The sequence below is a fragment of the Tiliqua scincoides genome, chromosome 6 (assembly GCF_035046505.1).
Source record: "Tiliqua scincoides isolate rTilSci1 chromosome 6, rTilSci1.hap2, whole genome shotgun sequence".
NCBI classification, from domain to species: Eukaryota; Metazoa; Chordata; class Lepidosauria; order Squamata; family Scincidae; genus Tiliqua; species Tiliqua scincoides.
In genome coordinates, this window is record NC_089826.1 from 2132180 (window position 1) to 2152473 (window position 20294).

General features: G+C 50.1%; 1 protein-coding gene across 13 annotated transcripts in view; it reads left to right on the forward strand.

Moving 5' to 3' along the window:
- LOC136656033 (transcription factor COE3-like) overlaps positions 1–20294 on the forward strand; it is an 86484-nt gene that overhangs the window by 55937 nt on the left and 10253 nt on the right. For 5 of the 13 annotated variants that reach the window (XM_066632862.1, XM_066632866.1, XM_066632869.1 and 2 more), the window contains 5 exons: positions 418–535; positions 3301–3431; positions 5603–5729; positions 9075–9163; positions 19570–19635. In XM_066632862.1, coding sequence (XP_066488959.1) covers positions 418–535; positions 3301–3431; positions 5603–5729; positions 9075–9163; positions 19570–19635 — 531 coding nt within the window. Of the gene's footprint in view, positions 1–417; positions 540–889; positions 898–1024; positions 1041–3280; positions 3432–5602; positions 5730–9074; positions 9164–19569; positions 19636–20294 lie in introns of all 13 variants that reach the window. The other 8 variants (XM_066632863.1, XM_066632860.1, XM_066632868.1 and 5 more) reach the window with 3 other exon arrangements.

A 20294-nucleotide genomic window follows, 5' to 3' on the forward strand; every position in this document is an offset into this window, starting at 1 on the left:
ATTTCAACAGCACAGCCCTCTGTACTTTCCCCAGTGCCATCATTGTGGCACTTAGATTGTAAGCTCCTTACAGACAGAGGCCTGTCGTTTTTATCCCCACCCTTCCGCCAAAGAGCAACTTCTATGTGATTCCCAGGGCACACTTCCTAGCCAGGCAGTTTATAGTGCAACCATTGGGGGAATGTGCACAAAAGCAGCCTGAGTGAATCAAGGGACAACCAAGCTTTGAACATTTGCATCAGAGATGCACTGGGACAGACAAAGCCCCATTAACCTGTGCAATTGCACCCTATCTTGTTAAACAACCCTGAGTATGTACAGCTTGATCCTCTGCCTCGGAGCATTACATGGTCTGTTCTTTTCAGTCCAGATCCTGCCTTATTCTGTTCATACATCCCTGATCTCTTCTCCTTTCAGGTCGTGGTGTCAACGACGGTTAATGTGGATGGCCACGTCCTTGCAGTTTCAGATAACATGTTTGTCCACAACAATTCCAAGCACGGGCGCCGGGCACGGAGGCTGGACCCATCTGAGGGTAAGAACATGAGAAAAGCTTAAGAATGCCCTGCTGGATTGAATAAACCATCCATCTATCCATTCCTGTTTCCAAAAGTAAGCAGCTAGACGCTCATAGGCTCTTGTTGGCATCCTTCAGTCTCGGAAGACTATGGTGTCGCTCTGAATGGTGGTTCTGGAACAGAGTGTCCTCTCCAGTGCGCGAAGCCTGGGTAAAGTAGGTATGGAGGATAGGCTGTTACCCATGCAGCAAATCCCCCCTCTCCACGTCACTGAAATGGTCCAACGGAAAGGCAGAGGCCAATACGGTTGGTTCCAGCGGCGTCGCAGGAGTTGCCAGAACGTGACTGTGTTCAGCCTTGAACTGCCTCAGGGACTCCGGCTCTGGATTTTGCCTCGAGGTTGACTCCTGAAGCCTTTTCCATAACTGGATGTAGCCACAAGGCAGTGGAGGTTTGGGATCAGAGTTTTCCTTTTCTCAGATGAGCTGCCTTGCCAGGCTGACCAGTCCCATCTAAGGCTAGGTGGTGGCGTTCCCTGGTTGTTTGTCCCCAATGTCTAAGGATAGACTGCTTCTGTACATGGTGGTTTCATCTGTCATGAATAAGAGCCATTACTAGACCTGACCTCCATGAATAGTCCAGCCTCATGATAACATGTCATCTAGTGGAGACCAAGCTCCGTCTCACTTATCATCCTATCTCCGGCATCTGCCAGCCAGATGCCCCTGGGAGCTTACAGACAGGGCTTGGTGGTGAAGGTGACCAGCCCCTAATATTGCTTGCCAGCATGTGGCCACACTTCCAAGCTAATCCAAAGTCTTCTTAACCCCAAGTCTCACAATCTTGTTATAAATCACTGAAGTCTCCCTTTCTCTCGTTAAGCTCCCGATGTTTCAAAAAGGCACTTTGAATGAAACGTATGAACTAAGGGCCCAATCCTATCCAACTTTCCAGCACCGGTGCAGCTGCAATGCAACCTTGAGGTAAGGGAACAAATGTTCCCATACCTTGGGGTGGCCTCTGTGACTGCCTTCCCACCTCGGGATGCAGCGCACGCCCCATTGGCATGGCTACACCAGCACTGGAAAATTGGAAAGGATTGGGCCCTAATTCATTGACTGGTTTTAAAAGGCAGATGATTAATCAGCTAAAACAGCATTCCCAAACTTTGAAGCTGGCCACTCCCTTGACCTCCCTTGACTCACAACTGCGACTTCCCAGTAGGGCTACAATCCTATACACTGTATGGGTTGGCAGGCTTTTCGTGAGGGTTATGTGGCTCCCCTGTCTGGTTTCCGGGGAACCACAGCTCACAGTTTGGGAACCAGTGAGCTAAAGCTGTGGCTACCTCTATTACCAAGTTATTGCGGTCATTTTCACTATTTCCCAACCTTCTGGTAAAGTCAGATTGATAAATTCACTAAAGTGAGGATTTTAGCCATAGAAGCAAAATTCACTGTCATCTCCAGGAGTTCTGGCAAAGGTCTTTCAGATACCCACCTAAAATTACAGTAGATTGATTGTTCAATAAAAATGTGATGATTTTTATTGTCATTGGAGAGATTGTCTTCTCCCCTGCTTTTCAACTGGAGTTGGGAGAGAATGCTCATCTAACTATATTTGATTTTTTAAAAGCGGTCAACATAAGCATGACTTTCTCACTTTCTATAATGTTAACATTTAAAGCCTTTTCTTACTGTGTTTATAAGTGCTTCACATTAATTACCTTGATGTTGTCCTGCAAGATAAATCAGTATTATAACCCCCATATTGTGACTAGGAAGACTGAGGGCCAGACCAAACATGCAACATCCACATGGAAATCGGCATTTTCCATGTTGGGATACATGCAGACACAGAAAAACTGCTGAAGGATGATTGACAGCGCTAGGGGAGAGACTAGCATGTATTTTTTCCCCCCACAGATAAACCCCAAGATTGGTGCGTATGTCAGATTGGAAATCCCACACAGGTTGATGCTCAAGGATGTGGCTCACAGATGTTACTTCCCATGGGTGTACTGCACAATTGGTCTGGGCCCAAGATTGGCAGAAAGTGTCCTACGTTAAGTCCATGTAGTGAAAATTTATCACAGTATTTCAACTGGGGAAGTCCTGATTCCTACCTCAGTCCCTTAGTCACTGTGCCATACCAGCTCTCTTAAATGTGGAGAGCTAACATGAAGATGAAGGAGGCTTCCAGCCTTGCCATCATCTTGACATGCTAGCTTTCGACCTGCAGGGAGAGTTCAAATACAAAGTGGTATTTACACACAAGATAACTATATCATATTTATTTAGATTTTTAGCCCACACCTCCTGTGAGGATTTCAGAGCAGTGTGTGTGGCTGCCCCCTTTTTATCCACCCCACAAGCCTGCGAGGTAGGTTAGCCTGAGAGAGATGAATGGAACAAGTTTATCCATTGAGTTTCTTAGCTGACTGGAGATTTCAACCCAAGCCTGCCCTAGACCTCCAGGCTTGATTCTGCTTGAGGAGGATGAAGCCACTTTCCACCTCCCCTTCTCCAGTCTTCCTTGCTACTTAGTTGTGCCTTCTTTCCCCCATTGGCCTGACACTGGGTTCTGTGGAGTGCTGAAGCTGCCGCCTTGCCTGTTATGTTTCTCCTTCCGTTTGCAACACGTCGGTGACACGTCTGCACTCCTCTCTGCCTCCATCATTGTCTCCCTCTCCTCCTGCCGTGGTTGCCCACTCCTCCCCCTGTGCCCGCTCACCCCAGCCCCTGATGCTTTGCCTTGTCTCTTCCCTTCCCCACTGAAGCAGCCACTCCATGCATCAAAGCCATCAGCCCCAGTGAAGGCTGGACGACAGGGGGCGCCACTGTCATCGTGATCGGGGACAACTTCTTCGACGGGCTGCAGGTGGTCTTCGGCACCATGCTGGTGTGGAGCGAGGTGAGTGTCTGAGGACTGGTGTCTGCTGCTAAGGCTTACGTTTGCTTTAAGATTCCCAGGCAATCTTGGGATTTGTAATTTGGGAAGGAGAGTGAAGAATATCTTCACAGGGAATCCTCTGCCGCAGTATTTGGGATAAGAAACTGGTCTAAAACCTATATAAATAACTGAGGGGTGCAGTAATCAGTCACAACCCTAAAATATCACAGTCCTATGTGTTGACTCAGAAATCAGTCCTATTCTGCCAAGTGGAGCTTACTCCCAGGAAAGTGTGCATAGGATTGCACCCTTAATCCATTAATCAGTTGGGTTAATTGATTTTAAAAAGTTTGATGGAAAAAGACACACATGATTAAAAATAGTTATTTTTAATAAAACTGCAGGTGGCAAAAGTACTGTCATTGGAAGGCTTTTGGCTAAGGCCAGTGTTTGAAAAACTGTGGGTTGTGACCCTACTGGTAGGTCACAAGATATGTGGTGGGTCGTGAACCAAACTGCTGGGCTGCAACATGATAATAAATAATAATAATAACTTGGTATTTATATACTGCCTTTCTGGTCATCGCATTACTCCTCTGACTTTATTCAAGGGGGTTTACATAGGCAGGCGTTTCTAAATCCCTCAAGGGGATTTTTACAGTCCTAGAGGTTCTCTCTTTCAAGAACCAACAACATTTCAGAATGGATCTTCCTGGTTTGGTCTCACTTCTGGCCTCCAGTTCTCCCACGCAGGCTGGCAAGCAGCTCCATCTCTCACATGGAGGGCAGCCAAGACGCTTCTTGCTCACACCAAGAGCAGGTGGAATCACTCAGCTCGGCTTGTCAGCTGCTTCAACATGATGCTGTCCCTTGCACTGCAGTGTCTTTTTGGGAGCCCCCGGAGGTCTCGTCCAGGTTGTGTCAGGCCAGCAACCCACTCCATTGGCCTCCACAGACCCCAGAATGGCCGCCTGCAGAACCAGTTTGACTGGAAGGTGCGCCCACAAACTGGAATTTGCTTCCGCTTGCTTCGGCTGGCCATTCTGGAGATTGCAGAGGCCAATGCAGTGGGTCGCCAGCCTGGCACAGTTTGAAAGAGGCCTCCAGGCATTGCGGTGCTGGATAGAGCATCATGTCGTAACCCACCACGGAGGACAAGGTGGGTCGCAGGACTAAAATGTTTGGGAGCCACTGGCTCAGGCACATTTTGTTCCCTGGTTTGTTATTTTGTTGGATTTTCCTGCTGCTTCGTTATTGATTGTTGCAGCAAAAGTTCCATTAGTTGTGTGCCTGAAAGGTTGTTGCCTGCCTGGAGCGCTTTTTAAGGAAAGAGCGAAATTTAAAACAAAAAAGGTCCCTAACTAACTAAATAGCATGAATCTTCAAAGAGGTTTCCCCCTTTTTCTCCACTTTAGGAGGGAAGGCCTCTTCTAAGATGATGCCCCCCACAGTATCAGTGTGCAGCATCTCACAAGACAGGAAGTAGGCTTTTTGCTTCAGAACAATTGTTCACATCTACATGCAAATTTATATAAATTTAATCAATATAGTAATCAACTAAAACGTACGATTGACAAAGATTTCTTTAATCAGGCACAGCCTAAATGAAGTTGCAGTGCGAATAGGGCTTGAGTGGGATTGCATTGTGCTCGGTCATTAAAGGGCAAGAGGGACCACAGGTGCAGTGGTGTCACTAGGGTGGTGCGGGCCACACTGTGTGACACGCACAGGGGGGTGACACCACTACAGGCCAAAATTTTTAAAGCCTTGGTATTTTCAACTAATAACATCATGTTATGTATCATTTAATGAATAATTTCATGCAGAAATCAGTGAGATAAACTGTGTTGAAATATCTCTCTTCTGTCAAAAGTTATAGCCAAAAAACCAGCAGGTGTGGGGCAATGGTGCATCACCAGTCCTACCACATGGGGTGTTGCCCCACCCACTGCATGAGAGGAGGTCCAATATGGGGGTGATGCGCTGGCCTCTTGCACCAGGTGATGCAAACTCTAGTATGTCACTGCATAGGCGGGTGGTGAGCAGAAGAAAGCAGGGGGGGTAGAGCTGTTCAGACCACTCTTGAAGGATGAATAGGAAGCAGTTGCCCTGGATCCCCAAAGCTGCCCTTTCTGTGTCACCACTCCCCTTTCTGCACCATTTCACCTGCTTCTATCTGCCTCTCTTAACAGCTTATCACGCCGCACGCGATCCGCGTGCAGACCCCCCCACGGCACATCCCTGGGGTGGTGGAGGTGACGCTGTCGTACAAATCCAAGCAGTTCTGCAAAGGGGCGCCTGGACGCTTCGTCTACACCGGTGAGAGGGGGCAGCGAGGGCACTTCAGTTGCTACGCTAGTCCAGAAGGCTTCCAGTTCTGCCAGGCTGTTGGTTCTTCCAGGGCCCCCTCCCCCATAGAGGAGGGAAGGTCCTTATTCTGTCTGGTGGACTGGGCATGCTGTGAGAGTGCATATATAGGATGTACATTTATCCCTGGTCAGCAACGAGCTCCTCTCTGCGCCTGTTAACCATTGGACCAGACACGATGTCCAATGCACATGCAACCTCGATGATAATTTATCCGTACGCATGTGTAGTTATTTATATGTCAGGTGTCCGTTTTGTACATTTCTGAGGAGTCCAATTCCCATGGAGACAGTAGTGGTATTATCATTATTACGAGTATTTACAAGTGCTTTTCAAAAAAAAAAAAAAGTTACATAGCAAAATAAATCAGTAAGTGGTTCCCTGTTCCCAAAGCGCTCACAATCTAAAAAATGTTGACACACGAATAGTAGTCATTCACACAAAAGTGGTATGCATGTTCACACCTCGTAATGTCCAAACAAGCAATCTGTGGCTCAAGACTGCAAGTACGGAGGGTGGAAAAAGAGGGGGACCAAAGGGTAGGCTCATAAGCCGGGATAGGAAGGTACAGAGGAAATTGGACTTTATTTCAAAGAAAAGATGGGGGAGCAGAAGCGCATGTGCCCACACACAGCCTGCAGTTGTCTTGGGGGTGGAGACCAGGACCTCTGCTCTTTCATCCAAACTAATTGTGGAAAAGGGAGGGAAGATCCCTCCCCCCAGCAGTCTCCATTTCCAGCTCATGAATGATCTATGTGTATCGACCCTGCTGTGGAGGTGCTTTGGAGGCAGAGATGGGGATTGATAAAGGCGATCCCTCTTGCCCTCCCACACCAGCCCCCTCTGCTATGCTGCCGCAAGGGCCAGGCTCAGGTGGGCAGTACTGGAGGCAGAGTGAGGGAGGAGGGGGGTAGAGCTGTTCCAACAAAGGCCAAGTGGTGAGGAGAGAAGAAGTGGGCCGCAGGGACCCTTAGCAAGCAGGCCACACAAAGCCTGCACCTGACACATTTCCTTTAGTTCCAGGTTTGTGGTGTGGACCATGGGGGACCAGCAAGGGGCAAAACCTACTAGCACAAGTGTGCAGTGGGAGTTGTGTCCACAAACGCAGGCTGCAGCCCCTCCCATGCTGGTCAGTGGGCTCCAGCCACTCCACAGGAATCCATAAGCAGGTTTCCTGCTGGGCCACCTCCTGAGTCAGGTCAGGCATCTTGTCCTCTTTACATCGGCATCACTCGGGTACTGTCAAGATGCTCCCATTCAGGGCTTCCTTCCCTCATTGTCTGTCTCCAGCATTTGGTGCTTGGGGGCTGCACTGCCTAGAGGCTAGACACAGACACTAGTGACATACACTAGACATAGAGGCTCTGCCTATGCTCCAAGTTGCTTGGACATTGTCCCAACTTCCTCAGATAAGGGCCAACATTATGCTAAGCCCATGATTAAGGCAAGAGGCTTGATTTCTCATGACAAAGAGCATCTGGGTCAGAATAGTGGCTGGGAGGAGGCAGCTTTAACCTAAACCTAAATTGAGCTTAACACAGTATGTATCTAGGCCCTGAGAGAGAGAGAGAGAGAGAGAGAACTCTTTGAAGAACATATTCTGAGCATTTAGGGAAAGAGCCAGGGAAGGCCAGTGCAGCCCACCCACCCAGTTTAGTCCTGACAAAGAGGGACTCAGCAACATCTCACCAGGGCCTTAATCCTGTGCCCCATGTTCTTAAGCTCCCCACCAGCAGACCCAGCTCTGCAAATCACCCCATGCCTGTGGGATGATGAAGGCTGTGCTGTGGCACCCTCCCTTCCTGTGCCTGAGCCTCGGCGTGGCACTCAGCTGGGGCAGAGAGGGGTGGAGCTGTGGGCTCCGTCTCAGCCCCTCCTCAGCTGTCCCTCCGGAGCAGCAGCCATGTGTCCCCTGCTCCCCCCTTTCTTGCATGGCTAATCCCGTGTGCTCCAGCCTGTGAAAGGCCTACTGGGGGGGGGGGAGCAGGGAGAAAATCAATACCAATTACTGGTGCGCGATCGCTGCCCAGGACTGGAATTGCAGCATATGTTTACGCTAAATCAGGCAATCTATCTTCATCTCAGCACAGTAATGAAGCAGGCCGGTTGGGGCAGGGAGGGAGGGAGAGGGAGCCTGCGCGGGCAGGATGACAGGCAAGTGAGGGGGGATCCCTGGCGGTCTGTGTGTGGTGTGGAGACCAGGCAGGGCGGCAGCACGGACCCAGAAGAGGAGGGCAAGGGAAGGGGAGAGGAACCAGCCTTCTTATCACTGGCTTCTTGCTTCCTTGAGGCTGAAGGAGCTCTGCCAGCTTGGGCACAGTTGCCCTGCTGAACTCAGCCCAAGAAAAATTCAGAATGAAGACAGCCTTGCCCAGCAAGGATGCAAAGAGAAAGGTTTGGCCAAAAGGTCTCTGGTCAAAGCTTTTGGCTGCCTTTGTCCAGTTGTGACAGGAAGGGACAGACACTCCCTCCCTCCTGCCTTTCCCCACTGCTGCTGCCTCCGCCGCTTTAGTCTCCCAACCACAATGGCAGGGGCAGGGCTCCTCTTGCCGCCCCAAGAACAGTGCTGTATGACAACAGGCAGGCCCTCTGGGGGAAAAATGGCAGCTGCAGGGGGCACCACACTGTCAGGGGCAAGTTCACCACAGAGCTTCTCCCTTCACCCATTCAAAAAGGGTCCGAATGCACCTGCCACAGCCTTTGCCACCTGCACAAACAGGACAGGAGGCCGCTTTGCTCCACCAGTGTCCCAGAGAGAAAAGTTTCCACATTTTGGATCCCCTTTTCAAGAGCAGACAGAGTCCTGGTCCCATGCCTGGCTTTTTCCCATGGAGGAGATGCCTGGGCAGAACTCTCCGAACTCTGCGCCGTGACTGTTCTTTCAAAGTTCTCTGCCAAGAAAGCCTGGATCCTATGACCTGTCTGAATGGTACACATTGCATGCAGGTTCTTTCTTTCATTCACTGTTCTGAATGATTTGTTCTGCTGTTAAGCCTGGCTCTTTTCTCTGACTGCAGAAAGTCCATTTAGGCCTATGCTCTGGTAGCATCCAACTCGTTGTCTAACAAGCCCTAAAACACTTTTTAAAAATTTTACTGAAGAGCTGAAACCATCTGGATGGGCCACACCAGATTCCATCCTTGTATAGTGCTTGCACAGAATATACAGCGATTGGTGCCAGTGGGCCCATCTCAGTGGGTGGAACAGATCTCAGGGGTGCCATGTAGTTTTAGCTTCTTGAGGCTTCTGTGGCTCTGACTGCAGTCCCAACACACTATTCTCACTCTCCACCCGCAGCCTTGAATGAACCAACCATTGACTACGGGTTCCAACGCTTGCAGAAGGTGATTCCACGACACCCTGGTGACCCAGAGCGCTTACCCAAGGTAGGGATGTTGCGCATTCCCTTGAGAATCTCCACACTGTAACATGATATGTTACCTCATGATGGATAAGACAAGTGGGATAAGCTTTGCAAGAGGTCAGCTTATGGTTTACAAACAAAAGACATCGCTGCTCTATTCTGTTCTGGAGCTTCATGATAAAAAGAAATATCCTGATTTTTTTGCTGTTAAGAATGGGTTCAAAGGGGTAGCAAATATTGGAGTATCTGACCAAGAATTATATGATATGAAGGGAAGAAAAATGAGGGGTACTTATAAAGTAACTTCAGTTTGCCCCAGCTTACAATTTCCAGTTGTCCTTCTGGGAATCCCCCCCCCCATATAGCTTTTTCTTTAGGTAGCTCAATGATAGAGCACAAACTTTGTATGTTAGAGATCTTAGCTTCAGTCTCTGACATCATTTCTAGTTAGAGCTCAGATCATAGGGCTGGGAAGATCCTTTCTTGAGTCGCATTTATCAAATAAGTGTATTGACTAAATTTCTAAACCACTTATCATAAAAAAACCAAAGTGGTGTACAAAATCGTTAAAAATACCGTGAAATATAAACAGTCAGGCCAGACAATGTCTAGAAGTCTAAACAGCAGAGCAGTAAAAGCAGAAAACAAAACTAGATCTAAAACTAGCAAGAGTGAGACAATGCTCTGTCATTCAGAACATTCTGTCGGACAGAACATAGAGCCCCTGGGTGAGGTGGTCCAGTCTGCTGACATTGAGCAAGGGAGTAGTGACAGAATGCAACTCTCTTGTTGTCTTGCGTACTCCCAGAGGCATCTTGTGGACCACTGTGAGATGCAGGAAGCTGGACTAGATGGGCCCCGGGCTCTTACTGAATGCTACCAGCAATTAGTAAAAGGCTTCAATGACTCAAGAAACAATTTTAGCTGTTTCTTAAAAGTTACAAACGAAAGAGGGCTACGTGGACCTCTCTCTCTCGAGAGCCACTGCCGGGCAGAATATACGCGGTGGTTTGTCCAGTGCTCTGACTTTATGTCACTCACCTTCCCATGCAGCCACTTCAAACGTCTGTTTAGAAAAAATGGAACTGGCAAAGACCTATAGTAAAGATGTATAAAATGATGCACAGTGGCTAGGGAGATATTTTTTGGCCCTTTCTCATAAGTTTAGAATTCAGGCTTAGCCAATGAAACAGATTAACAGTAGAGTGAGGACTGACAACAAATTGTTTCCTTCACACAACACAGAATTAACTTATGGAACTCATTATAAAATGTTCTGGTGCCGGCCAGCAGTTGAGGGCCAGATTACACATTGTGTGGGGAGCTCTGTGACCGGAATTCCCAGCTTAATTTTCTTCTTGTTAAAACAGCTGTGGGGTTTGGACTGCCACAGTGCAAATTGTGGCACTGATCCATATCAGAATCAGGGCCTGATCCGCTGAGGCCCTGATCTGTATCCTGAATCCCAAATGGATGGGAGTGGCAACAGGTATCGTGTATCCAAATTGGGGGATCTTTTGGGTGCTTTTACAAAACAAAAATTATGTTGCAAGTAACAATCACGCAATTCCAGCTGAGTGTATAATTTGTTTCCTAGTTGGCTTTTTTAAAGGTTTAGACAAATTTATAGAGGGGAGGTCTCTTGTATATCTGGTGCACTCCCTGGGGCATTTGGTGGGCCACTGTGAGATACAGGAAGCTGGACTAGATGGGCCTATGGCCTGATCCAGTGGGGCTGTTCTTATGTTCTTATGTTCAGCTGACAAGGGAGGGCACCAGGATGAGGTCTCTTGTTATCTGGTGTGCTCCCTGGGGCATTTGGTGGGCCGCTGTGAGATACAGGAAGCTGGACTAGATGGGCCTGTGGCCTGATCCAGTGGGGCTGTTCTTATGTTCTTAACTACAATTCCCAGGAAGCCTTGCAGGGCTCTTGTTATCTGGTGTGCTCCCTGGGGCATTTGGTGGGCCGCTGTGAGATACAGGAAGCTGGACTAGATGGGCCTATAGCCTGATCCAGTGGGGCTGTTCTTATGTTCTTAACTACAATTCCCAGGAAGCCTTGCAGGGCTCTTGTTATCTGGTGTGCTCCCTGGGGCATTTGGTGGGCCGCTGTGAGATACAGGAAGCTGGACTAGATGGGCCTCTGGCCTGATCCAGTGAGACTGTTCTTATGTTCTTAACTACAATTCCCAGGAGGCCTTGCAGGTCTCTTGTTATCTGGTGTGCTCCCTGGGGCATTTGATGGGCCTCTGTGAGATACAGGAAGCTGGACTAGATGGCCTATGGCATGATCCAGTGGGGCTGTTCTTATGTTCTTAACTACAATTCCCAGGAAGCCTTGCAGGGCTCTTGTTACCTGGTGTGCTCCCTGGGGCATTTGGTGGGCCTCTGTGAGATACAGGAAGCTGGACTAGATGGCCTATGGCATGATCCAGTGGGGCTGTTCTTATGTTCTTAACTACAATTCCCAGGAGGCCTTGCAGGTCTCTTGTTCTCTGGTGTGCTCCTTGGGGCATTTGGTGGGCCGCTGTGAGATACAGGAAGCTGGACTAGATTGGCCTATGGCCTGATCCAGTGGGGCTGTTCTTATGTTCTTAACTACAATTCCCAGGAGGCTTTGCAGGTCTGTTGTTATCTGGTGTGCTCCCTGGGGCATTTGGTGGGCCGCTGTGAGATACAGGAAGCTGGACTAGATGGGCCTATGGCCTGATCCAGTGGGGCTGTTCTTATGTTCTTAACTACAATTCCCAGGAGGCCTTGCAGGTCTCTTGTTATCTGGTGTGCTCCCTGGGGCATTTGGTGGGCCGCTGTGAGATACAGGAAGCTGGACTAGATGGGCCTATGGCCTGATCCAGTGGGGCTGTTCTTATGTTCTTAACTACAATTCCCAGGAGGCCTTGCAGGTCTCTTGTTCTCTGGTGTGCTCCTTGGGGCATTTGGTGGGCCGCTGTGAGATACAGGAAGCTGGACTAGGTGGGCCTATAGCCTGATCCAGTGGGGCTGTTCTTATGTTCTTATGAGGTCAATCATTAGCTGTGAAAGCAGAACGGAGACTCCATGTTCAAAAGAAGTATAGCTGCTGGGGCAAACAGCAGAAGGTGAGCAGGTGGTTAATCTCCATTTTGCCCTGCTTGTGAGCCTCACAGAGGCCTCTGGATGGCATCTGGGGGAAGCAGAATGCTGGGCTATATGGACCTCAGAGAGCAGAGCTGACGCTTGAGCACTGCGCATCCCCTGGGACCAGAGTAATAATAGACACACACATGAGACATGAGAGACAGGAGTGGATCAGTAGCGTGTGTCAAAAAGAGATGCGCATCGCCCTGAAGTGCCCCCCCCCCCCCCGCAGACCCCCTCGACTAACTGTTTGTGTCAGCTCAGATGGGTTGCTCCTTTGTTCCTCTTCCTGCTGCTGTCCTTGGCAAAAAGTAGCAAGTGTCTCTGGGCAAAGAACAGCTGGCGGCAAGAGGGAGGGCCTTCAGATGGAGAGTGACAGCGGGAAGCGGACTCCAAATTGGAGCCATTTATCATGGGCTGACAGGGCCGTGGCAGTCCTGCTGTTGCCACCACCGGCTTGGTGCGCATCTCTCTTTGGTGGCAGAGTACATAGCGCTCAATTTGGAAACAGAGAGCTAGGAAGCCACACAGGAATGTACGGAGCGCCCAGCTGGATCAGGCCAAGGGTTCATCCAACCCATTGCACGGTTGCCAGCAATGGTGGCTGGACAGATGCTTCCGGGAAGCCTACAAGGAAGGCAGATTTGTTCCCAGTATCTGGTACTCCCAAGGTATAATGGGTCTGAATAGGGAAGTTTCATTTCGCCAGTAGAGCTGGTAACTGTTGCAATATCTCTTCTGTGTACACTTACCTTAAGGGAAGGCAAATGGCTTCGTTTTGCTCCCACTGCCTAGAATGGCTCTAAAGGGAAGGGGCCGCTTGAACAGCTCATTCTGGCGCCTGCAAAACTTAGCGCTTTCCCCCCCTCTAGTTATGCCACTGCCCTGACAGGGCTTTTTCTTCTTCTTTTTTTTTTAAACCCGTCACTACAACTCTCCCAGGGGCCATTTCATGGTGTATTTGAAAGGGGAAAAAAATTGCTAGCAGGAGCCAGCCACTGGGAGAGCTGTTGGTATTCTGAGCACTGCTGAAGTCAAAACCGTTTTGCCCCCCAAAAAAGATATTGGGAAAGAAAACAAAATACAATAGCCACTTGCTGGGACATCAGTTCTAGGTCATCAGTGGCAACCAGATGAGTGCTTAATGCCAACAGTGTAATAAATAATGCACAGAAGCAGGTGTTGGAAGGTGCTTTTGAGGTCATCTAGTCCAACCTCCTCTCAGAGTTAAACTATTATTAATAATAAACTCAAGGCAGGCAACTGCTACATCATCCCCGAGAGGTGATAAATGCAAATATTGTAATTGTGTGTTTTTTATTTCCAGCATTTACTAGCCTATCTTGCAAGGCAAAATGCAGCTAACAGTCGCCCAATAAAATATGCAAATGAGCGACTGAAATAAAATGCAAATATAGATCCTTAAAAAATGAATCTAGGGCAGCTCGGTGATTCCTAAGCAAAGCCGAAACCAAGAAAACCTGCTTGCCGACCTGCTGATCTTACCTTTGCTGCCGATTGAGAAACAAGCAGTCGCAAGGCTGGGCAGACCTCTTTTTGGAGGCTACTGCAAATGGGAGGTTCTACAAGAGAAAAGAACTCATTTCTCCGCCCCATCCACCATGCAGCTGAGGGCCAGGAACTTGCGGCAGGGATCTCCAAGGCACATCCCAAAAGTGCAGATTTGTGCGGAACGATATGCTTGTGAGAGGTTGTGACTGCCAGGCAAGTTTTAACCTCAACCCCTCTTATTACAATGCTGGTTTCAGGTTAGGAGTTCTTGGAACCCCTCAGTCTGTACCCCCTCCCTTCATCAGTGCCACCCGCTCATTTGCTGGCTGCAACCTTTGGACATAGGAAAGAGAGGTGAGCAGCCACCACGGCTGTGGCTCCTTCTCTTCCACCTTGCGGTCATTGCCCCATACCGGCAGGTCAAGGGGAGTGACAGCCTGAGCCTCCCTCCGGTCCTCCCACTACTACCCAGCACTCAGCCACCTACACAGGGCCTGGCTGAGGTGTGATACCTAGAAGATAAAAGCCATGGGTGTCGGCAACCAGAATTCTCCTGGAGCTTCTGCGGGCAGCTTTTCCTCAGTTACTTTCCAAATTCCCCCTCCCTTTTTTTGAAGGGGGGGGACTATTGTGCCTGTCCTTGTGCCTTCAGAGAAATGTTCACAAAACAGGGATGAGCATGGCGCTTGCCAGTGTCTGTGTAGCAAGCTGCTGTTAAGCGGCCCAGGAGCACAGCCAGTTCAAACAAAGCCAGCACCTCTGCCCTCTCCGGTCTTCCTGGGTGCCTGAATTTTGTTCCCCACCAAATATTAACAGGGAGGTTCTGTGGCGGCTGTTCGCTGAGATGAACCTGAACAGAGGACTCCCCTCCAACCACCGCCCCAGGAGAGATTTATTAATTGTGGCAGTGGACCTCTGTATCTGCGGAGCTGCCTTTGATTTCTGTCTCCCTTCCCAAAGGCTTCAAGGTGCTGCCTAGCTGGGGCCAGCCATTTATCATAGTTAAGCTACCTGTCGTATCCAGGCTGTGATAGAACAGGACCGCCACTTCCTCAGCCCCTCCCATGCATCACGCAGGGCGGTCAACAGGTACACAGGATGGTGTGTGCACCCCCTTAACTCCATTCTAGCTATGCAGAATTGAAGGGGCGTTGTGGCTTCTGTTGGGTGGTCTCCATGGGAATTGGAGTCACAGCATCCTTGGGGGCGGGGCGGCAAAGTAAAGAGATCCTGAAGATGGACACCTAAAAGAGAGAAAGAAAAAGAAGGACCCCTGTGTTCAGAAAGATGGATCCATCCAAGCTGGTAGACCTCATGACTATAGATGTACATTTGAAACTGTCTCAGTTTTAAATGTAAGAATATAAGAACATGAGTGAAGAGGAGAGGAGAGGAAAATGCTTTCCACATGCGCTGCCTCTGATGCATCCTCGGCATCACCTGGCAGGACAAAGTTCCAAACAACACAGTCCTGGAACGTGCTGGAATCCCTAGCATGTATGCACTGCTGAAACAGAGATGCCTGCGTTGGCGCGGTCATGTCGTGAGAATGGATGATGGCCGGATCCCAAAGGATCTCCTCTATGGAGAACTCGTGCAAGGAAAGCGCCCTACAGGTAGACCACAGCTGCGATACAAGGACATCTGCAAGAGGGATCTGAAGGCCTTAGGAGTGGACCTCAACAGCTGGGAAACCCTGGCCTCTGAGCAGCCCGCTTGGAGGCAGGCTGTGCAGCATGGCCTTTCCCAGTTTGAAGAGACACTTGGCCAACAGACTGAGGCAAAGAGGCAAAGAAAGAAGGCCCATAGCCAGGGAGACAGACCAGGGACAGACTGCACTTGCTCCCAGTGTGGAAGGGATTGTCACTCCCGAATCGACCTTTTCAGCCACACTAGACCCTGTTCCAGAACCACCATTCAGAGCGCAATACCAGAGTCTTTCGAGACTGAAGGTTGCCAACACCAAGAACAAGAGACCTGGCATACTGGGACGGGCAAATGCCCCTCGGCCTTACTTTCCCTGGCATGCGTGATGCCCCAAAGAAGTATGCAGGGAAGGCAGGATATATAAATGCGTGCAGCTGAGGGCTGAAAGCCGTTGCGTGCTGCTAAGCTCCAGCTGCTGGTCAAGTGAATTAACAAGAGATGTGTGCCTGCCTTTTATGGCGTGTCACCGTTAACCTTTGTAAAGGAGTCTTTTCAGAGTCACCTGAGCCTTCTGAAGGATTCTTCACCCCTTTTAGGCTTGAAACAGGCCATATGGGGTTTTTGCTTTTCTTCAGAGGGTTTGGTTTGAAAGAGGGATGTGTTGTCCATACTCACTCCATTTTTGCTTTCTTAAGCAGGTAGGGCAGGTTTTTATATTGTTTCCAAAAGCCTGCCTGACCTGTTTAGAGCGGAGCTGACAGTGGGACAAAAAGGGGTATACGTGCCTCTCTCCTGTCACTTTCAATGTGCTTATAAGATGTTCTTTGTCTCCAACTTTAAAGTGATCCCTCTATTATGTACTGCCAGAAACATGACTGTATGTCAGCTTTTCCTACTCACACCTGTGCGCGTGCAAGATTCTCGTTGTTCTGTTGACCCTTGTCCACAGGTTCGGTTTATGTCCCCTACACGTGTGCAGGGAAAACGTCATGTTTGAAACAACCCCACATTTTTTAAGGTCATCAGTATTCCACTGCAAGTCAGTTGGACTCCAGGCTGCAGAGTGCTTGCATTTGGGGCAAGGGAAGGGAGCAAATAGCAGCCGTAGTCTTCCTGCTCACCGCCCCACACCCCTTCCTCCTACCGCCCAGAAATAACTGGGTGTTTTATGTCACCTTTACGGGAGCTAGATGTGCATGAGCAGACCAGCAGCCCCCCACCGCCCGACACCCCCCCCACCGCTCCATTACCGTATTGATCGAGGAGATATTGCAGAAGACAGAAGAGCAAGCGCTTCTGATTGCCGGCACTTAGCTTGACAGCAATCCAATAGCCTTGAGATCCTGATGTACAGTCCAGAGCTAGCAGGCAGGTCTTCTGGTCGTCATCTCTCATGGGGGGAGGAGAAGGAAGGGCCAGTGGGTGGGTCAAGGAGCACCACAAGGAGCTCTGCCTGAGCTGCAACTGGAATCGGGCACTAAGGACTGCTGTTGCTCCTCCTTCACATGGAATGAATGGCTGTACAGGTCACAGGCATGACCAGAGTGGGAGAAAAGTCCTGGGAGCAAACAATGCACTTCTAGAAGCTGCTGCCGTGGTTGCCTCCTCTGAAGCGACCTTCTGCAGAGTCCCAGCAGCAGCCCTGCAAGGCCTGTGGCAGGCGAGGGCCCCCCCAAGGCCTCCCCTGCCTAAGCCCTCCTCAGCCGGAGGTGCCGAGCCTTTCAGCAGCGGACTGCCACAAGCCAAGCAGTGCTCTGCCGCTTGGGGAGGAAATGTGTGTCAGCACCAGACGTTCAAGACCACTCTGCAACGCAGGTTTAGCCAGCATCGCTTCACCCCAGGAGCCCTGGGCAGCTTTCCAGCCCTTCGTGATGGAATTTCCTCCTTCGCTGTTCTGGTTCCCAACACTGCTTCGGTGGGACCCATATATCCAAAGGGGCTGGAAGTTGTCCTGCAGGCCTGCCCCAATATGAAAGTCTAGTCACTCGAGTCAGAGGGAGCAGCAAAGATGCGTAGGTCTGTATCAGGCAGACAAAGTAGGCTGAAGGAGGAAGCCCTGAAGATTGAGATGGCTGATGGAGGGGGAGTCCGGGTGCTGTGGAGGTTCAGGGAAGAGGGGGCCACGTATCACACAGCTTTTTAAATATTTAGTGGGAACCGGGGATTCTAGACCTGAATCTCCACCAAATATGCAGCTTGGCCCTGAAGCAGGGCTCAGAGGTGGGGAAGGAAGCACATCTAGCTGTGGCAGAGCAGTTCTGCTGCAAGCATATGAAAGAATCGTGACATCACTGGGGATGATGCCAACACTCCGTGGGAGGCCCTCTGCTTTGCACACAGAAGGTCCCTGGTTCAATTCCTGGCAGCCTATAGAGTTAGGACTAGGAAAGACACCCCCCCCCCCAAAAAAAAAAAACAACTCTGGAGATCTGCTGCCAATCAGCAGAGACTATATTGAGCTGTCTTTGATCAAGGCGATCTGCTCTGTGACAGGAACTTCCGACACTTGCATGTGTTCAAGCGTTGCTCATTGCGTATGTGGCAGAGCAAAGAGGCTAGGAGGGGGTGTCATCAAGGAGAAGCCATGCACTGCGGCAGTGGTCAAGACATGGGAGTGGAGGCTTAGCTGGTTTGCTATGACCAAGAAGGTACTGGGGGGGGGGGTGAGAGAGAAAGAGGGAAGATGAGCTCAGGTGTCCCCATTTTGGATCTGTTTCCTACCAAACAGGCTCAGTACAATATGTGAGTGTTCCTGGCACACAGACATCTTGACCCCTTCCCTCCTCTCGTGCTCAGGCTGGTTTCCTCCCTTGGGGAGCACACTGTGTGTGTACATCCTTATAACTGCCTGGGCCTCAGCAGGGCCTTATAACTTATAAGGCCTTATAACTGCCTGGGCTTCAGCAGGGGAAGCACCATCCAAAGCAACCCATTGCTGCTGCTTCCCTTGAAGCAAAATCTCCCGTGCAGGAGCCTGGACAGAAGGGAGAGCAGGTTGTCTCCAGGATCCAGCCATCTCATGGTGCTCACACAGCTTCTCATAAATCCAGAGGCAGTGGAGGGAGGCTGCTAATTGGTGCATCTCATCTCTGGAGTCGACAGACATGCCCAGAGCCACAATGTGGGGGATTTTTAAGGAGTCGCCTTGAAATAAACCATGCAATGGCCAGTTTGATTCCACCTAGTGTGTGTGTGCACAAGAGATAGATGGGTGAACGTTGCCTTCTAGTGGAAACCTGAGCGACCTTTAGTGCCCTGCTTCAGTCCCACCTGTGGGTTGATGCCTGAAGAGAGCGTGGCTGTTTGTGGGCTGTGATGTTTGAGAGCTCAGGAAAAGAAGCCGGTGGAAGAACTATGGTGTCTTCTTCTCCCATGAGGCTGAAATCAACTTTGTTTTAAAGCCCCTCCTAACTAGAACTGACCCTGCAGCACTTACCATTTTTCACAAGCATTTTCGTCAGTGTTGAAAAATTCTTTTTATCTTCTTGGTGATTTTTCTGCACTCCTGTGCAAATGTTCAGCTTTTCCTGTGGTTTTCAAAACGTGCGCTTTCATGCAACCTGTTGCATGCTGATTTGTCCCCTGAGCAACCCCTGCTCATCTGCCATGAAATCCCTGCATCTTGCAGGGGATTCTGGCACGAGGAGGGAGGGGAAAGATGCTGTAGGTGCACACTCAGCGACCTCCTACTCCACTTGAGCCAAGAGAGTGGCCTCCCAAGACCACACCAGAGGCTGCCTTGACTGTGCGTGGCAGGGAAAGATCAGCAGTGAGGTGGAAGCTGACCTGGGGGAGGGGGGGGAATATATGCTGAGCTCATTCATGAAGAACTCAAGTTCCCCAAAGACCACTGGAGTGTCCCTGGTTTATGTACTTAACATGCCCTCGTTCAACCCATCCATTCATCATGTGATCCCTAATTGGGTAGGATCAACCAGGAGACTTATCCAGGCAGGGGGAAGAGGCAGCAGCGGGGGGGGGGGGGGGAGAGAGATGGTGCCTAGCAAGAAGCAAAAATTGACCCAGTTGGAAGGGCTTTCCGGGCAGCTCCAGGTTTTCTGGTGAAAAGAGCAGACGTGGTGGGCATGATTTCCTAAAGGCCAGAAGCTCCAGGGTGTTCTTCTCAGTGCTTCCTCTGTCTCTCACCCGCAGGAAGTGCTACTCAAGAGGGCAGCCGACCTGGTGGAAGCCTTGTATGGGATGCCGCACAATAACCAGGTAGGCCTCACAGCCCCACAGGGCAGGGTGGGAGTTAGGAGGTGAGGTCGAGGGCCAGATCCTACCAGCCCCAAGAGAAGGGCCATTGCCTCAAAAAATCCACTCAGGGGAGAACAGCTGCCTTCTCCCCCGCAAACACAGAGGTGGCAACGTCTTTTTCCAGCACAAGTGGCAGATTCTGTTTCCTGGAAAGCACCTCCCTGGGCACCAGTGGGAATTGCTCTAGTTATACCTGGATGCAGAAACCACAAAGCCACGGACAGCCTGCCATTCTGTGGTTCCTGCAGTAGTTATTCCAGTGGCATCCTGGCGACCTACAGACTGGCTCCAGCACTGAGCTCTGAAAAGTGCAGGGGTCTTCTTCCCGTGTCCCCTACCTGTTGCCTCTCCAGGGTCTCCTGCAATAACCACATGGTTGGGAGTTGGCATAGTGTGGTATCTGCAAGGCTGAACTGTGACCAAAAAGTCCACAGTGCAAGCCATGTTTCCGCTATGACCTCACTAACATCCTCCAGCAAGCCTCCCCACCACACGATACCCACCCCCAACGCAGGGATAAATGCATTATCCTGCCTCACAGGCTTGAACATAAGGACAGCCCCACTGGATCAGGCCATAGGCCCATCTAGTCCAGCTTCCTGTATCTCACAGCGGCCCAC